The sequence below is a fragment of the Atractosteus spatula genome, chromosome 1, assembly GCF_055471065.1.
Source record: "Atractosteus spatula isolate fAtrSpa1 chromosome 1, fAtrSpa1.hap1, whole genome shotgun sequence".
Taxonomy (NCBI): Eukaryota; Metazoa; Chordata; class Actinopteri; order Semionotiformes; family Lepisosteidae; genus Atractosteus; species Atractosteus spatula.
In genome coordinates, this window is record NC_142706.1 from 73,606,913 (window position 1) to 73,628,589 (window position 21,677).

General features: G+C 42.0%; 2 protein-coding genes across 5 annotated transcripts in view; both read left to right on the forward strand.

Moving 5' to 3' along the window:
- Positions 1-2,315: 2,315 nt before the first annotated feature.
- LOC148841993 (pantothenate kinase 3-like) lies at positions 2,316-17,594 on the forward strand. Its single transcript, XM_088919026.1, has 7 exons — positions 2,316-2,690; positions 3,912-4,264; positions 4,368-4,615; positions 10,188-10,364; positions 11,799-11,922; positions 13,116-13,241; positions 13,550-17,594. Exons 1-7 carry the CDS (start codon positions 2,450-2,452, stop codon positions 13,598-13,600), a joined length of 1,320 nt encoding a protein of 439 aa, XP_088775152.1. The 5' UTR covers positions 2,316-2,449; the 3' UTR covers positions 13,601-17,594.
- Positions 17,595-18,186: 592 nt separating this feature from the next.
- The window catches only part of LOC148841994 (lysyl oxidase homolog 3B-like), a 59,572-nt gene continuing 56,081 nt past the window's right edge, over positions 18,187-21,677 (forward strand). Inside the window, exon 1 of one of the 4 annotated variants that reach the window (XM_088919035.1) lies at positions 18,187-18,226. In XM_088919035.1, coding sequence (XP_088775161.1) covers positions 18,218-18,226 — 9 coding nt within the window. In that variant the 5' untranslated portion in view covers positions 18,187-18,217. Of the gene's footprint in view, positions 18,227-18,277; positions 18,545-21,677 lie in introns of those variants that run through there. The other 3 variants (XM_088919055.1, XM_088919047.1, XM_088919041.1) reach the window with 3 other exon arrangements.

Sequence of the window (21,677 nt, forward strand, 5' to 3'; positions counted from 1 at the left end):
TTCTTGGCTTATTGCATTGTATTGCATTGCAGTTATAAGACAGCTCAAAATGTATTTAACACTGTATTTTGATTTATGTTTCAGGATTAAAATGCTATAAAATTACTGTATAGAATGTCTCAGGAATATGTGAATTATCATTCCTAATTGAAATGGAAGCCCAGAAACGTACACAGGGTATGGACTGCACAGAATTCTTGGCCCCTAGTAAAGCCCTTGTCAGTTTTACCCTATATTTTGTCACACATTAAATCGGCTTCAACAACATGGCTGGGAAGCTTGTTCCCTTCTCCCACAACCTTTTGCATAAGGACGGTCCTTCTGTTTTAGGTTTTACACACATTTCTCTGGTTTACGCTTCACAGCTGCTCATGAAGTCCACTTTGAGGCTTTTGAGTACTTGAATTGGGCCCGCCTCATAGTCTCTGTTCAGAGATATTCCTGAGCAGCAATATCTTTTTTTATAACATTAACTCAACATAAACTCTGTACACTACCATCTAAATGAGGCCAATATAACCTCTTTGGTACAGTAGTGAAGAGTTAATTGACACCAGGATCTCCCTTTGGGATAAAAGTGCAGTGTGATGGTAGAACTCCATTTCAATTTCTTCTCTTGTAATTATTACAAATTATTATTTGTAATTATCATTATTAATTATTAATAAAGCATTGTAATAGTTAAGCTGTACCAGTTTTTAGGGAAGAAACATGATGCCTGGGTCCCAGCTGCAAACAAGAGGTCGGCTTCATCCAATATTATCACGCTCTTGAGCTTTATGTGTACCATGTTCATTAACAAAACCATAATCTGCCTCAAACTAAATTTGTAGAATGAGAAGCACATATTGCCATGTTTAAACTTTTATTATTTTATTGCTGAATAGAATTGAAAGAGGACCATGGAACAATAGGTATTTATAGGTTAGACAAGTCATGCTATAAAATGTTTTATCCATCTAATGTACTATTGAGGTATTCAGTCAGGATAAATATTATTCACACCTTTGGCTTCTTGATCGTCCCCCTAGACACTGTTACTGTACATCAGTGTTTGCTGCTGCCCCCATCCTGGTCAGTAATAGGGGGCACCTCTGTGTGGGTTTTCTTTTAGGAGTTGTTAATCATCCCTGTGATAAGATAAGATCACTTTATTGGCCCTATACAATTTCTTGTATTAGGAATTTGTCTTTTCGCATACCCCAGCTTGCTCTCTATGAGACACACAGACAGGGAGAGAGAAGCTTGGGGTCAGTGCGCAGGGTCAGCCATTTATACAGCACCCCTGGAGCAGTTGGGGTGAAGGGCCTTGCTCAGGGGTCCAACGGAGTAGGATTCCTCTGCCAGCTGCGGGATTTGAACCGCCAACCTTCCAGGCACAGACACAGTACCTTAGCCACAGAGCCAGCACTCCACCCAATCTCTTCAAAGGCCAGACTGCACAAGCCCAGAGTCGACTCTAACAAGGACACTAGGGTGAGCACCTCTGCTCTTTCGAAAGGTGCCACTGGCTTCCAAAGATCAAGGAGACAGTACCCAGGTTTAATGTGCCATTGGAAGGACGGCACCACTAGTCATTACACTGATAAACTGGTATGGTAAATCTGGACCAGGTGAAATGGCACAACCTACTGGTCCACCAAAACCACTTACAGCAGCAACCAGAATGCTTTTCCTCAGACATCCCATCCCTGTACTGACTAAGCCCTGTTGAAATGAAAATCAAAATATTTTACTAAAGCAAACCTAAAAAAAATGGTTCCTTCATGTAAAAAGAAGCCAGTGTAATTGCCAGCTTCCATATACAACTCAGCAGAATTCTAGATTAGTGTGATTTATTTTAAAAACGGGGCCCTGGGTTCAATTTTTGGGGTGCTCTCTACATGGAGTCAATGTTCCCCGTGTATTTGCATGGGTTTCCTCCCACAGACCAGTCATAATGGCATTTTAATCGACCTTGGTATGAGTGTGTGCGTGTCTTGGAGTGTCCTGTGATGGACTGGCGTCCCGTCCGGGGCGTACCCCGTTTTGTGCCCATTGCTTGCCCGGATAAGCACCGCGTCCGCCGTGACCCTGTATCGGATAAAGCGGTTAGAAAATGGATGGATGGATAATTCTACTCCTTCTCGCATTGCCAGTACAATGACAGGACTACCTGACGTGCTTAAACCCGCCTTTGGAGGAGAGGGGAGGCAGAAAGAAATAATTGGTCCAAAAAAAAATTACCGATGCCTAATTTTGACGCTGATTGGTTCTACTTGTCTTCAATCCAACTGCAACTGCATCACCAGCGTCCTTACCGTATCGGCGCTTTCACTTCGCAACAGCCATGTAAACAGCCCTTGCGTGGAAAAGCAGAAGTGTCTGGCGTAAAAGAAGGTGTTTCGTAAGGGCTGAACCTGTGTGTTTTGCTGTTTGGCGTGTCTCGGTTCTTCGCGATTGTTTCGGCATGGAGCTGAATGGCTATCACTGTGAAGACGAAGCAGCCGCAGAGGAAGGGGAGGAGGAGGAGGAGACGGCGGTGGGGAAGCAGTGGTGGACGCCAAGGACGGAGCCAGCGGGCGGCGTGAGAGCGGATGGCGGCGCGGAGAGCGCGGCGCCCGCGGCCGGAGCAGCAGCCTCCAGGCAGCGGCTGCCGTCGAACTCCAGGTCCAGGCAAAGGCTCGACTCCCTGAAAAAGAACAGGCCTCGTAGGTTTAGAGATTGTTATTTCTTTTCTAACGTGGAAAACCGTGAGAACGGGAACCAGGGACGCGTTTCCTCGCACAACAGGAGTGGGACATGACAGAGCTGGACTGTATGAGACCGCGGTAGCCGCTTGGCCCCTTTTCTTTCTTTCTTCAATTCAGCATTAACCATTCATGTTGAAATAGGCAACGCAGTTATCTAAATAGACACGGGGGTGCTGTGTAATTGAATTGGCCGTTTAATCAAAAGCATGTCATTACATTTAATTGTTTAGGATGCATTTATATGTACAAAAAAAAATAGGCGCCGTAAGGTAGACGCTAAAATCTTAGCTAACGTGTTCTCGATGATTATACACATTGGTAGCATTTCTTAGGAAAGAAGGTGTGTCGCAGATTACATCACTGGCTTTGGAGAACAGTACAGTAAACTAATTGGGGGGGGACAGCTATGCATAATTCATAGTGCACATGCTTTTGCCAGAGGTGGCGCTTTGTCATGCTGCTCCTGTGATCCAGTGGAAAGATCGCTGGGGAATCTGATCCTGTTGTGTAGACAGGTGTAGACTGTCACCGAGGCACCGTTGACCTCGGGGCTCTTTCCGATTAGTCCTGATGTATACATGCTTTGGAGAATTAGTGGGACAAAATGTGTGGAAAATGTGGGTGTTAAGCATCCATCCGTTTTCTAACTGCTTTAGCCAATTTAGGGTCGCGGGGGCGCTGGAGCCTGTCCTGGCAAGCAGCGGGCACAAGGCAGGATACATCCTGGTCGGGACACCAGCTCATCTCAGGGCACACACACAGCCACAGACACGCACACACACACACACTCGCACCAATTTGTGCCATTTTCCCCCAGAAACCAGTTAACCTACCAGTATGCCTTTGGGCTGTGGGAGGAAAGCCATGCGAACGCAGGGAGAATGTGCAGGGAATGGAACTTGGGGCCCCAGGCAGCAATTCTGACCACAGTGCTGCCGGGCCGCCTAGTGTTAGACCCCATCACATCAAATTCCTCAAGGATGCAAAGTGTGAATTTCCTTGAATGCAAACCCCACGTTCCCCTTTTCAGAACGGCCCCAAACTGGTGATGTCATGATACACGCCGCGAAGTCCAAGTGATTTCCCTTCCATCTGTGCCAGCTTTCCCTCTCGTTGGCAGTGCCCGTGTGGCGACGCGTAACGGAAGGCAGATGGTGTCAAATGCCTCTCTTTGTGCAGCGTTCCCGTGGTTCGGCATGGACATCGGAGGAACCCTGGTCAAGCTGGTGTACTTCGAGCCCAAGGACATCACGGCGGAGGAGGAGGAAGAGGAGGTGGAGAACCTGAAGAGCATCCGCAGGTACCTCACGTCCAACGTGGCCTACGGCTCCACGGGCATCCGGGACGTCCACCTGGAGCTCAAGGACCTCACCCTGTGCGGGCGGAAGGGCAGCCTGCACTTCATCCGGTTCCCCACCCAAGACATGCCCGCCTTCCTCCAGATGGGCAGAGACAAGCACTTCTCCAGCCTGCACACCACGCTCTGTGCCACCGGAGGGGGGGCGTACAAATTCGAGGCCGACTTCCGCACAGTAGGTCCTCCCCCGTGTCTTTTTAACAAATTCTATTAATAAAAGAAACGTTCCCCTTGGTGCTCCTGACTCCTGGGTTTTTTTCCCATCTGCTTTCTTCCAGATGGCTGACCTCCAGCTGCATAAGCTGGACGAACTGGACTGCCTCATTAAAGGGGTGCTCTATGTCGATTCGCTCGGCGGACACTCGGAGTGCTACTATTTTGAAAACCCCACAGATCCTGACCTGTGTCATCAAAAGCCTTACAATCTGGAGAACCCTTTCCCCTTGCTGCTGGTCAACATCGGCTCTGGCGTGAGCATTCTGGCTGTCTATTCCAAAGACCATTACAAACGGGTCACTGGGACCAGGTGAGATTTTACTGGCTTTTTTCATTTGCATTTTTAGGATGTATTTTCAGGGCGTTTAGTTGAAATGAACGTTACAGTAATCTCCATGGTATAAAAGCATGAAGCATAAAAAGCACAGGTAGCTGGCAAATAAAAAGGATGGTAAACTGCTGCATAAAAAAAATTAACAAGTGCAAAAAATATGCAAGCAGTCAATATACATATCTTTATCTATTATGAATAGAATCCTATTAGTGCTTTAATTTCCTGACTTTAATGGAATCCCCTAAGACACCATAAGAGCACATTAAAGGCTTTTGCAAAGAATGGACTCATTCATTGTCTTAAAACTTTAGATTTAAGAATGAGGAGCTGTGATTCTGTATCTTTGGCAAAATGTTAAAAAAAATATTTAAAATATGCACAATTAATTTACATTCATTAATGGTGAGCATCTGTGTGGTCAAAGTTCTGCCCTACAGTAGAGTTATGACTTTGTAGTGCGCAGTTGTTATATTTCGGAAAGTAAGCAAGGCAGGGTTTTAGTGAGTGTTGGAGAGGGTGCCTTGACTATGAATAGCAGGTTGCTGCTGCAAGTGGTATTGCTAGACCAGTAGGTGGAGCTCTTCCCACTGGACAAGAATTTTCAATCTAGTGCCTCTTAAGCTGACAGGGCCATAGTGCCGTACTTTGGGATGAGGCGTTAAAGTTGAACTGTAGTGCCAGTTTCTCAGACCGAGATTTAAAAACCGGTAACAAAATAAATTAATTGATGGTATAGAAGCATTCGATGAATTCTGGATTGAGCACAAAATTGTGAACTTTGTGAAAGTACTGTACGTTACCTTGTCACAAACCCCTGGTCTCGCCATGGGCAAGAGCTAGAGTTCACGCAAAGTGCAACGTGATGCAGCCCTTCCTGCTCAATAGTCCTTGTAAAGACTAGTGTAATGTGATGTATGAGTGAAGAAGTACAGGTTGTGCAGCACACATTTCACCACAGAAATGTTCCAACGTTTTCTGCATGCAGAGTCAACAAGTAAGTAGTATTTGTCGGCAAAACCATCTTGAAGTCGAAAGCACTATTTCTATTGGATTAACAGAGATGTGTTCACAAGCCTGCTTGTTTACAATGTAGAAAGGATACTTCACATCACTGGAAGTTTTGTTGCCTTATTCTGAATTGCAGAACATGGTGCCACACATCTATTTCCTCTATTTTGTTATGTAAACTGGAGCTTTTACTGTGTAGATGTTACTTTCATTGTGATTTAAAATTCACTCATCAAAGCTGATTCTGTCTAACCCCGAAACATAAAAATAATGTTGCAGTTCCCTTTTAAATTAATGTCTACTCGCTACTTCACTACTTGGTAATTGTGGTAGTTTTCCAAAGAGTAGGGGGGTTAAACCATTTGTCCTGCCTAAATGCAACTTGTTCCAGTCTGTCTATACTGATTGGGTCTTCTGTAAATGCCCTCTTAGTTCAACTGAAGTAATTTCTCAGAATGTTTCCACCTCATCTGCTTTGTAGTGGAGCTGGTGCGTGTCACCTTCAGTGGAGGGTGATAGTTCTTCCTGTATGTAATGTGCTCTGGGTTCCTTAGGCAGGAAAAAAGCCATGTAGTATAGGAATTATTACATCAAAGGGACTTTGTAAAGAGCTGCATAATGCTGTTGACCTTGAAACATCACTTTATAAAATGTCGGAGAAGTGAAGAAGAATACATTTCAGCATCTGAAAGAATTGAGGATTGCATTGTAAAAAAAAAAAACTTCAGAATAATAATTCAGTTGTTTTGCTACACATAGCACTGTTTTGAAATTGCAAATGACTTTCCAATAAAAAACAACACATTAGTCAAATAACTTAATTTTTCTTTACATGCTATGATACTTAAAAGGCAAATTACTAGTTGTCCTAAGATATTATTTAGGTTTGTCGTGCTACAGTAAATTCTTCTCTGGTCGGTAGTATTTGCATAGTCAGCTGCTCTCAAAATATAGAAATTCCATAAATACCATAGTCATTCATTCCTGTTATCAGATGTTCTGTTTGTAGAATTATGAAGGTGTGTCTTAAGTGTAATAAAGGACTGTATTACAGCAGTGGACTGTGGACTTCTGACTCAAGGGTCAGTGGTTCATATCCCTTCTGGGTACACTGTAGCTGCTATACTTGAACAGTGAATTGCATTGTATTGCATCCCAGATTTCCTTCGCAAGCACAGCTGTTTAAAGGGGTGCCAACATCTTTCTGTTAAAAAGAAAAAAATTACACTCTGTGTAGTGTTCTGGACGAAAGCCTCAAACCATTGTTAAAGAACGTTTCTTTGTCCTCACTAGAGGGCAGCAGTGTTCTGTGGTGGTAAGAAAAGTGAACTGCAATGTATATACAGCTGATGTAATGATGTGCTTCCTTCAAAATGAAAGAAGCAAAGGTCAGACTGATTTTTATAGTGAATGCAACCACTTTCAGTTGGATTGAGGGTTTGAAGTCTATCCCATTTAACAATTAAAAAAATCCTTAATTATTGGAACACCAATACATCTGAGACATGTTACAGTAAATACATGAAACTAAGGATTTCACAGAATCCTTAAATCCTTATGTAAAAACCCTTTCTTACTTTACCATGCTTGCATACACAGTGATCTCCAGATTAAAACATCAGAATGATCTATGGATCATGCCTCTTGCTTAAAAAAAATCTAAAAATGTGGTATAATTTTAATGGCATCACTCAGAGCATAGTTATATTTGTCACGAACATGAAGGCCAAAAAAAACATGAGTCACATTTATTCACATCTCTAAGTAATCTTTTAAAATGCAGCAAAAATCTGAAATAACCTTTAGAAACCCTTGTGCCCTTTGGATATGCAGTGGAAACCTCTGGAACCATATAGAGGTTTCTGACAGTTTCCCTGGGGTATACAACTAAGGAGGTTACGCATGGAAGGCGTTTAGTAGTAGCATATATGGTGATGCTTAAGAACAACTGGTATAGTGGGAAACCCGCCAGGAAAAGGACACAAGTGTATCTTGCTGTTGTGGGCTGTGAGACCAGGGATTCAGAAGGCATCTGTAAAGATTAATGTTGACAATTTCCTACAGGGGCCTTCCCATGTGAATCGGCCAGTCATGGCCAGGTAGCGAGGAAAACCTGCTCCAGGGCAAACCAGAACAACAGGCCATAGTGTATGTGAATGACAGCAGGGGCCGTGTCTTCTGGTCAGATGATTAGCGTTGTATGTATACGTATGCATAAAAAAGCTGAAGCTTATGTTGAGGAAAACATCTCCACTATGAATTATAGCTGGTTTGGGATAGTTTTATATCCCTGGCCCATATTACAATGGGGAAAATCTTGAACTCCAACATGCAGGAAGACACTTTGGCCAGACTCCTGGTTCTTTCAACCAAGACGTTCTGGTTTCGCTGAAAAACAGTAATGATCTAAAGCATGCGTGCAAGTTGACATAACTGACTGCCTGCACACAAAATAAACGCTCTTGGCTGGCCACCTCGGATTCCAGCTGGCCAGTCAAACTCCGAGAGGCTGCTCACAAGTGGAAACCCAGGGGTCTGAAGGATCTTGAGTATTTCTGCATGAGGAGGAAAGGTCTGAAGATTCCCTCAGAAGTCCCAGAATGTCGTAACACTGCAGGAGATGTCGTGTCAGTGTTATCCCTGGCAGAGGAGGATTTACAAAATTGTAGCTACAGGCGTGTGAATGAATTGCTTTCTGGAATTGAAATTTTTATGACAAATGTGATTGCCTTGTTTAATGCTGTTATGATTACCTTTCCTTTCACATAACAGAAAGATTTATAGTGTGATTTTCATGTATATACTGAGCATCAAAAGACTTAACATTATGAATGTTTTAAAACATGACATATTGGCCTATAGATATTTTTATAATGGTTTTGGTGTAATTTTGATTAACATATCATTTATGACTACACAAACCATCTTTGTTGAATTAGCAGTTAATTGCTTTGTTAATGAGAGCACGGGTGATTTATCCTGCTGAAAATCAAGAAGGACACCTTTAGGAAGCTGTATGCCCCACTAACCTAGAGAACAGAGCTTTCATGCCATCTGTACATTGTAGACCATTAAGTCAGCCAATGGTTACTTACAAATTAGGGTGTTCACAGCCACCAGTTCTAACCTGGTAAGATGTTACAGCCAAATGCAGTGTTAGACTAATTCATGGTTTCTCTCAATAATGCTGCTTTGCCACAATACAAGGACTTTCCCATCTGTGATGTTCTGGGAAAGAGTGTGTATTTGCTACAGAACTTTACTAGGAAATGTTTCATAGTGACAACCTTCCAGGAGTTCAGTTTACATCCTCGTGTGACAACAGCTTTCTTGTGAGATGGGAGTGTGACAGTATTGCTGTTTGGACCAAGCGTGAGCTCCATTGAACATTTGTAGAACAAGCTGGGATGACGTGTGGCTTGGCATCTAGGGCTCAGAAACCAATAAGGAGGCCCGTACTTGACCCCGATTTACAAGAGGAATGGGCAATCCCACAAAACTGCATCTACAACCTGGTATAAAATAAATAGTCGCAGTTCTTCAGCTTGTGTTCCAGCCAGAGCTGGCTTCACGCTGTTAGCCAACGCCTTTCACAGGAGCAGTCTCTTTTATCAGTCCTTTTGATGACCAGTGCCAATCAACATAGTGAATGTATCCATATCTACAAAAAAGACATCATTTCCCCCCCCCCCCCCCCCCCCCATACTAGCTTTATGAATTTGTGGCAGTCATAAGTGATTTTTCTTTTGATGCTTGGTGTACACAGATTTTATACAAGTGCAGCCAGAGTTTCCAGCACAACATTTGCATGATCCGTGATCACAAGGTATATAATCAAAGCTTTCCTGTTGGAGCTACAGTTGAGTTTTATTGGAGCTGAAAACAGTTTTCCTCCACACTGCACTGGCAGACCATGTGTTTTCCACAGTGATTTTATATAGTCTAAGTGCCTGATGCCCTGTAGCACTATAGGCAGTTGGTGTTGGCAGAAGGTCCACTGACAGGCATGTGTAAAGGCTGAGGAGACATGTGATGATGTTTGGTACATAGGTAGCACACTTTTATTCAGGTGTTTAGAGCCCATATAATGTATAATGGATAAGGAAAAGGTTTCTTCCATGCTGGAAGGAAAAGAGGTGCAACGTTTCGGCTGTGGAACCTTCTTCAGGTGTCCACACGCTATGTCTCTTTTCTTTTCCTCTCGGCATGGGATAAACCTTTACCTGTTCCTTTGCAGGCTACGCCTGCTGACTCGGCTTCCTGCTTGAACTTCGTAATGTGTGATGACTGTGTACACTACAATAGTCAGCAGAGAGCAAACTCTTATAAGGAGCAAGGGGCGATACTGTTTGTTTTAATTTGGGCATAGCCCCTGTGTGTCATTTTCACTCATCTGCAATAAAAAAATGGCAACTTTTGCACTCATTATCCATTGATCTGTAGGCTTGCTGCCCTGGTTTTCCTAGATCTCACCGAAGAGGGCGACTTGTAAGCATCTGTGTTGTTTGGAGTGCCATACGCGTTAACGCTGTGTTTGCAGTCTCGGAGGCGGGACCTTTCTGGGCCTGTGCTGCCTGTTGACTGGCTGCTCGACGTTCGAGGAGGCGCTGGAGATGGCCCTGTGCGGGGACAGCACCAAGGTGGACAAGCTGGTGCGTGATATCTACGGAGGGGACTACGAGAGGTTTGGGCTCCCCGGCTGGGCTGTGGCATCAAGGTAAGTAAGACCCATGCTCGCGCGCTCTTCTTTTTAAAATATTTCACAGCCTTTTCAAAGTGTAACTTCCAAAATTAATTTTCTACTTGCTCGCATGGTGCTGCCAGGCCAGTTGCAGCTACAGTCCGCCTTCATGGGCGCGATGTAATGTTTGTTGGAAGTTTGTAGTCCTTTGCTGATGCTTTTTTTTTATTGCTTTAGAAACACAATCCTTTTTTTCTCCCCAAATTAAAAAAAAATTCCAATTGGAAAAACAGAAACAGCATATTAAGAGGTTGTTCAAAGATGTATTTGCAGACTGGGCCGCCAGGTTGAAGTTGTGCTTTAGAGTGTTAATGAATTGCAGTGAAAGCAGAGAACTGGAAGTGTAAAGACATTTTTGGCAGCTTTTAAATGAAGTAATTACTGAATTGATCAATAACTCCTTTATTAACCCAAATGCTGAAAGTAACTTTGCTAATTAGGAACTAACTGGGGCAAAGATTCATAAGGCAATGGTAGGGTATCGCCCCTGGCACAGGGGTCAAAGAAACATCCCCAGTGCTGTGGAGAAAAAAGCAGACTGACTACAAACTGCAGCTGCAGTAAGGATATCAGCTGTAACACAGTGTGCAAACTGTGAATCACTGCAGCAATCACAGCTTTTGGAAGCCTTGAAAACTATTTCTGTAACTGAGACCACAAGCAAGGAGCTGTAGTTTGCATGTTAGCCTGAAGGAATCCCTGCCGAGCAGCACATTCCTTTCATATTAAGTGAATTAATACTGTTTAGATGAAGAAATGAAGGCTTGAGCTATGTTTTGCTTCAGGATGAATTAAATGAAATATTCTGTGGAATTCATGGGAGCACAATTAGGCATAGAAATTCCAAATTGTGCCAAGGTGAGGTATTTAAAGGAACAATAGATGCGGTAGGGCAAAAACATCGATGAAATATGAATTTAAGTATTTTATAGTAATAAAGCTTAAAAAGAAATATTTAAGATTTTTAGTAGTTCACGTGGGGAGCTGCGTCAGCATGCGTAGTCTGCAAAGGAGCAAGTAATAGGTTTATTCCATGCTGAAAAGAGAAGAAAGGAAACGCAACGTTTCGGCTGTGAAGCCTTCTTCAGGTGTGAGAAAGACAGGGCGGACAGCAAAGATTAAATAGCACAGAGGAACAAAAGCTGGGAGAGGGGAGGAGGCAGGAGGGGCAGAGAGGCCACCCAGGAAGTGCAAAGTGGAGATGGGTGAAGGGAGGTGTGAAGTCAGAACCGGCACGAGAACAGAGACAATTACACGAAAATGTCGGTTATTGAGAGAAGGGGGATTTAAGGTTTTTATGTTGAGTATAGATTTACAGGATATGAAGACTACATACTGTAAATAACATGCACAGTGGAGTTTTTTCACCAGAACCGACAAACTGTAATCCTGGTTTTATTTTTTCTTTAGTTTTGGGAACATGGTGTGCAAGGAGAAGCGGGAATCTGTTTCTAAAGAGGACCTGGCCAGAGCAACATTGGTCACCATTACCAATAACATTGGTTCGATAACAAGGATGTGCGCACTGAATGAGGTTAGCATTCCCTCTGCAGCACTGCATCATGAACCAAGAGTCCAGCTGAATTGGCTAGTTTCTTAACTCCATGGCGTGTCAGAGGTGATGCAATTGATGGTTTCTCGTGAATAGGAATTTGTGTTTTAAATGCATTATTCCGGGAATTTGTTTGCTTTGGAAAACATCTAGGACACATGGGATGCTTTTGAAGGGAAGGTATTGCTCTTGTGAGTGAATGAGAATTCCCTGGCTACAGTGCAAGTGTGGCATTTCAAAAGAAGTGTTCCGGCCGGAGAGACAGTGGGACACTTGGCAGTGGCTCAGGAAATGCAGCAAATAATAATCTGAAGAGGCTCTGCAAGCGTTGATGTATTTGCTCGGTTCGCTCTAAGTGAGGCAGAGTGGCTAGGGCTGCTGGCTGCTGTCACAGCTCTTGGGTACTGGGATGGATTCTGGAAGGGGTACTTTGTGTGGAGTCTTCATGTTCTTGGGTTTACCAGCTTCCAGAGGCATTCTGGCTCGGGCAGTTGTTGCTCTGAATTGTCCTTGTGTGTCTGTGTGCATGCACGTGCATGTGTCCTGCAATGATCTGGTGTCCCACCTACCTGGAGAGGTTTCACGTTGCAGCCCTTACCAGGCATGAACAGTTTTCTTCAAATGGAGGAGTGATTTGCTCTTTGCTTTCAGCTTCTTTACAGTGCTGCCTTGTAGAATCCTTATCAAGCAGCATTGTACAGGGCTATGACAGCACAGAGACCTGCTTCAAAATGGCATTACCAGCTGATATCCCATTGACTTCCGCAGTACATACAGGGCAGTCATTTATTCTGTACTCATTAACTAAAGTACTTCTGTGAAGTACACAGGTATTTAAGTGCTGATAAGCCTTTATAGTCTTCATCCCACTGTTTTTCTAATCTTTTTCTAATAAAGCAGTTTGCATAATATATGTAATTCTTAAGTACATTTTGATTATATGCTTTAATAAAAAAAATTGCATGAAACTGCAACATTTGAAACTTTCTGTTTCTGTAGGGGTGAGGAATTCACATACTTTTGTGTGTGTGGCTTTGATATACAGTACGTATAGATGTAAAACGTTCACGAAATGTAAAAAGCAGTGTCAGTTTAGCTGCCCTAATGTGTAACTGTAGCTGTAGTTGAATGTTGTGCATTGACTGTGGTAACATTCATTTTTATTCTTTGTGAAGAACATTGACAGAGTGGTGTTTGTGGGTAACTTCCTGAGGATAAATACCCTCTCCATGAAGCTCCTGGCGTATGCATTGGACTATTGGTCAAAAGGACAGTTAAAAGCACTTTTCCTGAAGCATGAGGTAAGATTTTGGAGAAGTTTTTTTGCATGATGTGGTATTAGTAGTGTAGACTGCAGTAATCTGATCTCTTCAGACATTGCTTATTGTGTTTGGTGTTCATAAAATGTTTCGTCTTTCTCGGGGCTTTAAAGGAAATGCACGGTGCCATAGAGCTGCCTTTGTTTTTGCTTCTCACACTTTATTTCAATCTTTGTGTTCTTTGTGGAACTTTACTTTCACTGTTACTCAGAGAGTTTTGGAGATCAGATCTGCTCTCACACCTCGCGTTGATGCTTTAAGACTGTGGTTTGTTTGTTTTTTTCTTGTAGGGCTATTTTGGAGCAGTGGGTGCCCTTCTGGAGCTGTTGAATCCATCATAAGCAAAGAAATGAAACGTGACTTCAGATGTTATGGAGGAACGTCCACTTTCTATTTCTGTGAAAAATGGCATTATGTGCACAATTCCACTGTGTCCCTAATTATAATAGTGTGCTCCTTCCCCAGCAGGCAGAGTGGGGTTAACAGAAGCTGGAATGTGGGATGCAGTTCAGTACAGTGCCCTGAACTTGGTGAACTGCACTATTTTAACTGGGCTTCTGTTTGTTTCCTGTTTAAAATGATGAGGCAATGGTCCTTTTTAAAACTTGAAAGCCCCAAATTTTAGCCTGAGGAGTATGTAGATACTATATTTCAAACAGGAAGGGGAAATCTGTTCAGCTGTTTTTGTGTATGGGGCAGTTCGTTATGAATCTTGAAATTGCTGTAGTTCTGTTTCCGCCTTTCTGATCATTGCTGAATCTGCAGGTCTAGTAAGTGCTGTAGAGCTATGTTTGAATAAGCACTACATCTACTCTCCCCAAGACGAAGTTGCTGGAGTATTTATATTTCTTGTCTTGCAGATATGTGTTAGTCTGGTGTTTCTACTGAGTATGCCAGACACTTCTGGTGATGTGACATGGCTGTACACCCTCATTGTGATGCTGTGTTTTGTAAATACGCCTCCAGGCTAATGTACCGAGTGCTGAGTACAGGGCTTTGTATCTGATGCAGCTCATACATTCTTCTCGTAAAAGGCTGAGCTACTGAGCCAGGTTTTTACTGCAGATTAGTTGTGGCACTTGGCTTGAAGCAACTGCTGTGCACAAGAGACTTTTTAATCAAACATTTATTCAGTTATTGTGGCTTTCTGAGTGTAACAGCGGTTTTAAGGGGAAATTGGTAAAAAAATATTCTTTCTCCTCCTTTTTTATTATTTTCCAAATGAGAATAGTTTTCTTAGTTTATTATTTGCTATGTAAATTGAGGTGATCTTTTTAAAGACCAGGTAGGGCGCACAATTATTTACTTATTACATCAAGGCATGGAATGCAATGATATTGTAATCCAGTTTTAAACAAGTAGATGGAAGTAACTTAGAGAAGCTTGTAAAGGAAAAGCCATCCACGGCTTCGCAGCATTTGGTCCATTTCTGGGAACTTATCCACATTTTCTGTGCCACACCTAGTCCCTCAGGTGTTAGAAGGCAGTAAAAAATATACAAATGCTAAGGCTGTATAAAAAAAGTAAAATGCCCTTAAAGGATGTTATTGTTTTCCTTTCCATTCTCTTTGAAATATGTTTCCAAACCTACAAACCTGTCATTAAAACACTGATGTTGCCTTGTATCTCCGTCAGATTGCACGTTACAGTACCCCATGTCCAGTTTTATGTAGGTTAGTACTAATCTCCATTTTAATTAACATTTGTCTAAATAGAGGTATACTTCCTTACCTCTCAATGATTTGCAAATTTGATGTTAGTAACTTTATAATTTGGATTATAGTAATTATACTTAGAATCCTTGTTTTTTTTTTTAAACAACTTACTGTACCTGCCTTTTAACAGGTATTTAAGGCTGTGTCTTTTCTTGAATGTAAGAAACCTGTTAATTATAGTTGCGTTCACGTGTTATTCTTTACGGCTTGAATGAGCCCATTGTCCAATCTTTACCATACCCCTTTATTTTGAAATGTGTTTTATTTATTTAACACATGGGGAGCCTCTACACAGTTCTAATGTGACCAGGCAAGTGTTACAGAGTGTAAAAGGGTCACATTTATTTTTTCTTTATGGAAATACTTACACTGCGTTCCCTCTTTCAGGGAAAAACAAAATGCTGGCGAGTCAGTTATTTGTGTTCTACCCGCCCGATTCGGTTTAGCCGTTGATGTGTTCTTTGTGTCTCGGCTCACGGCTGCAAACCCTGTGACCACACACGGGGAGAGCGTGGAAATGTAGGCAGGGGCTCCTCCCTCCTGCACGTCACAGGGGCCACAGCCCTGTAGTGGTGTTCAGCGCCATTTGGAGGAGAGGCGGGTCCTTCCCTGATGCACATGCTGGCTCCTGGGGGGGAGTGCAGAGGTTCCTGTGTCCCAGAACCCTCAGTCTCGCCCTACACACTGAGCGCCTCCACTTGGGGAATCCTGCTCACAGTTGGCCAGTGCCATGACTCGGGCTCGAACCCGAGGTTCTGGTGCTCGCTTTCACTCCTACTAGGTGGTATTAAGTTGGGAACTATGGGTGTCCAGCAATAAGAAGCAGAAATGAAGTGTTCTAATTATTTTTCACTTTGTCTGTTGTTCTGTCTGTGAAAAGTGAAAGTCCACAATCTAAACGGTACATTTTGCAGCTTAGGCTTTAATTCAATGGAGATTGCATGATTAGGGGGATTGTAATGCTCTGAAAGAGTATTCCTATCAACCAAACACCCACCTTTCATGGACCACATCTGTCTTTTGTTGTAATTCTGAGGTTGCAGACACAATACTAAGAGCTAGATCCTTTGTACTGTAAGAGCATTGTTGTGGGTGTACACAATAGAGTCGGCTTTGTTCAAATGATAATTACTTCCAAAACATTTTCTGAAATGTGCGGACAGTGTGCCTGTGGATTACAGTTCCAGAGGTAATGTGATGTGCTGTTCATATTACACAGCTTCTGGAATTGCTCTTTTCTGTACCTAAGGTTATGAATTGAATTTTTATATGAAAAGTAAGCTGTGACTGGTAATCGCATTTGAAATCTTGATTTAATGTGAATAACATTGTTTCTGGGGTTGTGTTCTCAGGGAGTATTTATCTGAAACTTTTTTTATCAAATATGTTAGATCCGATACTTTGTTTGGTAATGTCGCTCATTAAAACAGTAGGGGAAGAAAAGATCTTTTGTTTTAAACTTTTAAAAACATCTTTGTTTCAAAATTTTAAAAACATGTCTTTCTCTGGTCTTTTTTGAAGTATAGTACACCACTAGTCCTTTGAAATGTTTTCGTCTGCTGCATAACGAAAAATAACTTGTGTTGGTAAATCTTGAGATATGTTGTAGAATAATAGTTTGAAGGGCGTCTTATACTCATATTTCTGTCAGTTGCTTGAACTATTAAAAACTTCGATTCAGGCTCTCAGCTTTAAGGAAAAAAGTACTGTTCTGAGTGTTTAATTACTCTAGGCTTGGAATGTGTATTATCCGTCAATAGCAATATCTCCCCTGGGCCTGGAGAACCACAAGGACCCAGGAGTCTTGTGCTTTTTCCACCTAATCTTTAAATGACTAAACAGAGCCATTTACAGATCTCTTATGTGATGAAACATTGAGGGTTTTGAATTATTTAATAGCTTCAAGGCTGTAGCTCTAATGAGTATGTACAGCTGGTCTGCAGTCTGTAAAAAAAAAAAGTATTTTTGTAAAATACATTTTTTCCAAAGATGTTATTGCAATGGAAAATTAAATTAGTCATGTCCGGTTGGATAAACATCTTCAGATCTGTTTTTGGCCTTTGTGAAACACTAGTTGTATGGCCTTTTCCACATAGCATTTTATGTTCTATGTTCTGAAATAGCAATAATGTATTTGAACCTGTCTGGGCAAGAAAATACACACTTTAGAAATCGATAATGCATTTCTTTCAAGTGAGATTTATCAGATTATGGAAGGAAGTGTTGTGGTTCATTTGAAGACTTTTTCTTGTCATTTTGAGATCGTCATATACTTATTTAATTGGATAAATCTGTTGTGTAAAGTCCTGATGTTGAGAGAGAACCATTTTTGAAACATTCCATAATATGATTTAAAATTAAGCTTTCAGTGATAACCTTAATGGTAGTATTGCATTAGTTTTCCATTGTCTCCAAAGATAAAATGAAACAAAGTGCCTAAAAATTAAGATAATGGGAAGAAATATAAAATGTTTGCTTACGATGTATATTCTGCAAATGAAAGAAAATGCTTGAAAATGTTATTCTGTGGGAATGACAGCTACATCTTAATATGGAACATGCATGTCTGTGATGCATCAATTGTTGTGTCTTTTTTTCATTAAAAGCTTTTTTCCCCCTACAACTCCCTTTGTTTTTCTTAAACTTATTACCGTGCCCCAGAAGGAATGTAAGCAGTTAAGATCTAAAAGTTACATTTTGCAATTGAGGTTTCAGTTCCAAGCTTTACATTTTGGGGAGATATACTGTAATTCATTAAGTGGCCTCAGTGTAACTGTAGCTGGAATTTAGTTAGTGAACCAGCAGAGGCGCTCTCCACGCGAAACAGTTTCTTTGCCTCGCAGAAATACAGCTTGCGATCTGGTCAACCATATCTCGCAGAGAAAAGAGGATACTTCACCAGAATACAAGCTTCCTAAAACTTAATCTACATTAAATCCTGTACATCTCCAATAGTTCAACACTCTGGTGAAGACACAGTAGTTTAGGTGTCTCCCCCGACAAATTCTCAGTTGGCTATAGTTATGCATTAAGTTTCAAAACATTTGGACTGCAACGCGTTCTTCAAAGAGCGGTCCCGGCTCTACCCTGCTTCCATCCCCTGTTACAGCAGCCCGTTTTGAGTGTTTCCGCAGAAGGCCTTTGGTGGCCTTCCAGTGAAGTGCGTTTCCTCATGCAGTGGAGAAGGCGTTCAGAATGAATGATGTGCTCTCCAGTGGTCACGCAGCGACGTTCTTCGAAACGATGAAAGAGGTAGTGTTTCTCCGCTCGGCCCGCCCCTTTATAAATCGTGCTGAGATCCACGAGTCGGCCCACCGGAGACTCCAAGAATTCCAGCTGAGCGAGCGCACCCCCTCCGCAGACTTCAGAAGCGCTGCTTGCAGCTTGAGAGGAAAATACCGTATTGCGCTCGGATGCTCAGCTCGTCAAAGCCTTCTCAACTTTAGAGCGAGGGTTGGGGGGGACATGTTACGTTTTTATTTATTTCATCTTTAAACGTTTTTCGCACGACATCTCCATCCTTGTGTGGAAGGTGAAAGCGATCTCACCGGACAGAATTCAGCTGGGTTGGTATGTATCACCTCATGCTCATATTTTTTTCAATCGGAAAGGTGTCTGGAAAACGCCGGTTCTGGTCGGTGGCTTTTTAAAATTACTGGCGTGAAAATCCTAATTTTCTTTCGGAGTGGGAAGAAGAATCATTCGGACAATCTATGCAGCAACAGGGGAAAAAGATTTTAGGTTTCTTGTTCAGAATGACGCTATGTGAACTTCACCTATTGTCAAGGGACTGCTGAACGTCTGAGGACTTAAATAAACTGTCCTATAGACATCGGTCATTTGGTTTATTTTCACTGTATTGTTTTGTCAGCGACCTGATGAGAAACGACGCATTAAGTTGTGGACACGTTGGCCACATCTGCAGTAGTGTCATCGTGCTACCGTAATATTAAGCATTAGCCCGACCTTTTAGGACCTATCCTGCGAGGTGATTCATACCAAAACACCAGCAGTTCACCTTTGCTGATAATATAACGTGTTTTGTTTTTTTTTTTTACGGGAGAACAAACATTACTGTGGTCAAGGGGATCATCATTGATCGATTCTCAGAGGGGTGTTTTTTGCACGTGAATGTACTATCGTCTGCAGGTAGTTCACGTTGAGGAAATCGAGCTGAAACTTGCTGGTTTCATCTGCGCAGCAGTGCCGCAACAGAAAGTTTGAGAAAGATATGAAGTAGACAGGGAACAGCAGTCACATCTGGGGGCTGGGATGGACTATCCAAGGCGTGTTATTAGCCTTTTTCCATACTGTCTCATTAATCCGAGGTTTTGAGAATGAATGAGTAGTGACGTCTCCTTGCTCATATCCTTCCTAAAGATGCCTACAATGTATATTATAGATGTATTGATTTTAGGGTTTGTTGAGGGTGAAAGACCATTTTAAATGGCCCTGTGCTCATTTCACTACAGCCACTTAACGGCTCTAGTCTAGATGACAAATGTATGTGACTCACTGAAGTCATCTGGAGGGGGAGAGAGAGAGAGAAGTGAAGAGGGAACAGTTTGTAAGTTTGTTTTTCCACATAAAGCAAATGGATTTGAAATTAGTTTAAGGCTGCAAGAAGCAGTCCCAATGGATCACATTCTAGATCCAAGACACATCTTGTGCCAGACAGAGTAGCAGAATTCTTCAGAATTCTTCAGAATTTTTGTAAGTTTTAAAATCCTTACTGGGATTTTGTTTGGAAGTGAATTGGTGTGTCACTTGACCTAAAGTAGTGAAACTATTCATGCGAATGGACTGTAACAGATGGACATCTAATGTTTGACAATTATTAAATTAGCTTAATTATTGCCATCACTTAAAAAACAATATAAAATACTTAGTTCATACAGGATTACAGTAGGAGCTTTTGCTTTTTTGGGGGAGAAAAATTCCTCTGTATGATTTAATCCGTTGAAATGTTCTTACATTTTTGACATTTTAAGCAAAGCTTTGCGCTTTTCTACATATCTGATAAAAGAATCAGGTTCTTCTGCTGCTGTTGTCTATGATCTCCAGCTTAGAGAGTTTAAGAAGGGTGTGGGACAGAAGTGTCTTCATCCAGGTTTAATTAGGTGAAATCCAAGAACAGTGAATAACATGACTTTCGACTGCACAGTTGGTGATTCATTTCTTCTCAGTGGTATCCTTAACTTGTTAGTAGTCCAGGTGCGTAGCTGCGTCAGCATGCGTAGGCTGCAAAGGAACAAGTAACAGGTTTATTCAGTGCTGAAAAGAGAAGAAAGAGAACACAACGTTCGGCTGTGGAGCCTTCTTCAAGTTTTCTTTCTTTCCCACACCTGAAGAAGGCTCCACGGCCGAAACGTTGTGTTTTCTTTCTTCTCTTTTCAGCATGGAATAAACCCATTACTTGTTTCTTGTTAAATATTTAGGCTAAGCAGTTTTAAAAAAGCAGTAAATGCTCCGGCTACATTTTATAAATAAAGAGCATGAAAGTATTATTCGTGTATGATTTGAAGTTCTTAATGAAATGATCATTCTTCAGTTATCTGTGCGATTTCATTGGCTCAGTGTGTTGCTCCTCCTCCTTGTTATTAGGAAGATACGATTTTAACATTTCCTGAATGGGGATTGAGTCGAGAAATCCCTTTCTTCCCTTTCCAGTGACTCTGTCCATGTCATTCGTGGTGACATCTATCTTCTTGTCTTTGTTCTTCTGGCAGTTCGGTTTCCCTAATAATCTTCCTAAGAAATCCCCTCACAGCTCCAGGAGTGAAAAGTATCCAAAAAGGCTTGTTACAACCAATAGAAGAGAAATGAATGCATTTATCACCACTCTTCTTCAAACACGAGTCCTCTTTTGTTTTATATCTTAATAGAATGATAGTGGATCAATAGCGACATAAAACAAATACAGCTCCACAGTACCAGCTCTATGTGCAGAGCCCTGCAAAATGCAACCATACTTTAAATGCATTACATTTTTTAGCTGAGTAGTGTTTTCAGTTTGGCGTTTTAACATCGGATCACAAGATTGAATTTATGCAGATGAGCTGCAGGCTTTTTCATTTACGGTTCGACAAACCACCTATCGCTTTGATTTTTGGTGAGAGATAAGTGGGTGATTTGTCGCATCAAATTCATTCATTCATTTGTTATGCTTGTGTCCTGTTGTTTTCTGTGAGATCTTTTAAGTGTCCCATTTCTAACACCTACCCCATGTTCTCTACTGTTTAAATGCAGTGACGGTGGCACATCGGTCCTTCTGAGGATCAGATTGATCAGACCTCTTACTGCTTGCTGCCATTTCTCTGGTTTTGATCTCTAAGGCCTTGAGCACTGGTGAACCCATGGCTCGTGGCCAGACAGCAGATGAAAGACAAACTTCTGCGTCAGTGAAGTGGAACAGCTCTTCACTGGGTTCCTGCCTCTGTACACTTTCAGGGCACCCATGTGGCAGAAACCTTTTACAAACAGTTCCTAGACAATGGTTTCACTGCTTCTGATTTAAAATTAATTATTTTCCAGATTCAGCAACCTTGCTTTTAGCCATATGACGTTATCACAATTTCCACAGAAAAGGGTTATTTCTGGAGTGACATTAGGTCTCTTCCAGGGGTCATCCAGACCTGGAGACATGTTCAGTCATCTTTGCCATCAGTGCTCTCCTTCGCCCACCACATCACTGTGGAATAAT

Coding starts and splice junctions, on each gene's coding strand:
- LOC148841993 (XM_088919026.1), top strand. CDS start 2,450: ATGGAGCTGAATGGCTATCACTGTGAAGACGAAGCAGCCGCAGAGGAA. Junction 2,691..3,911: donor CCTGAAAAAGAACAGGCCTC/GTAGGTTTAGAG, acceptor CTCTTTGTGCAG/CGTTCCCGTGGTTCGGCATG. Junction 4,616..10,187: donor AAACGGGTCACTGGGACCAG/GTGAGATTTTAC, acceptor CTGTGTTTGCAG/TCTCGGAGGCGGGACCTTTC.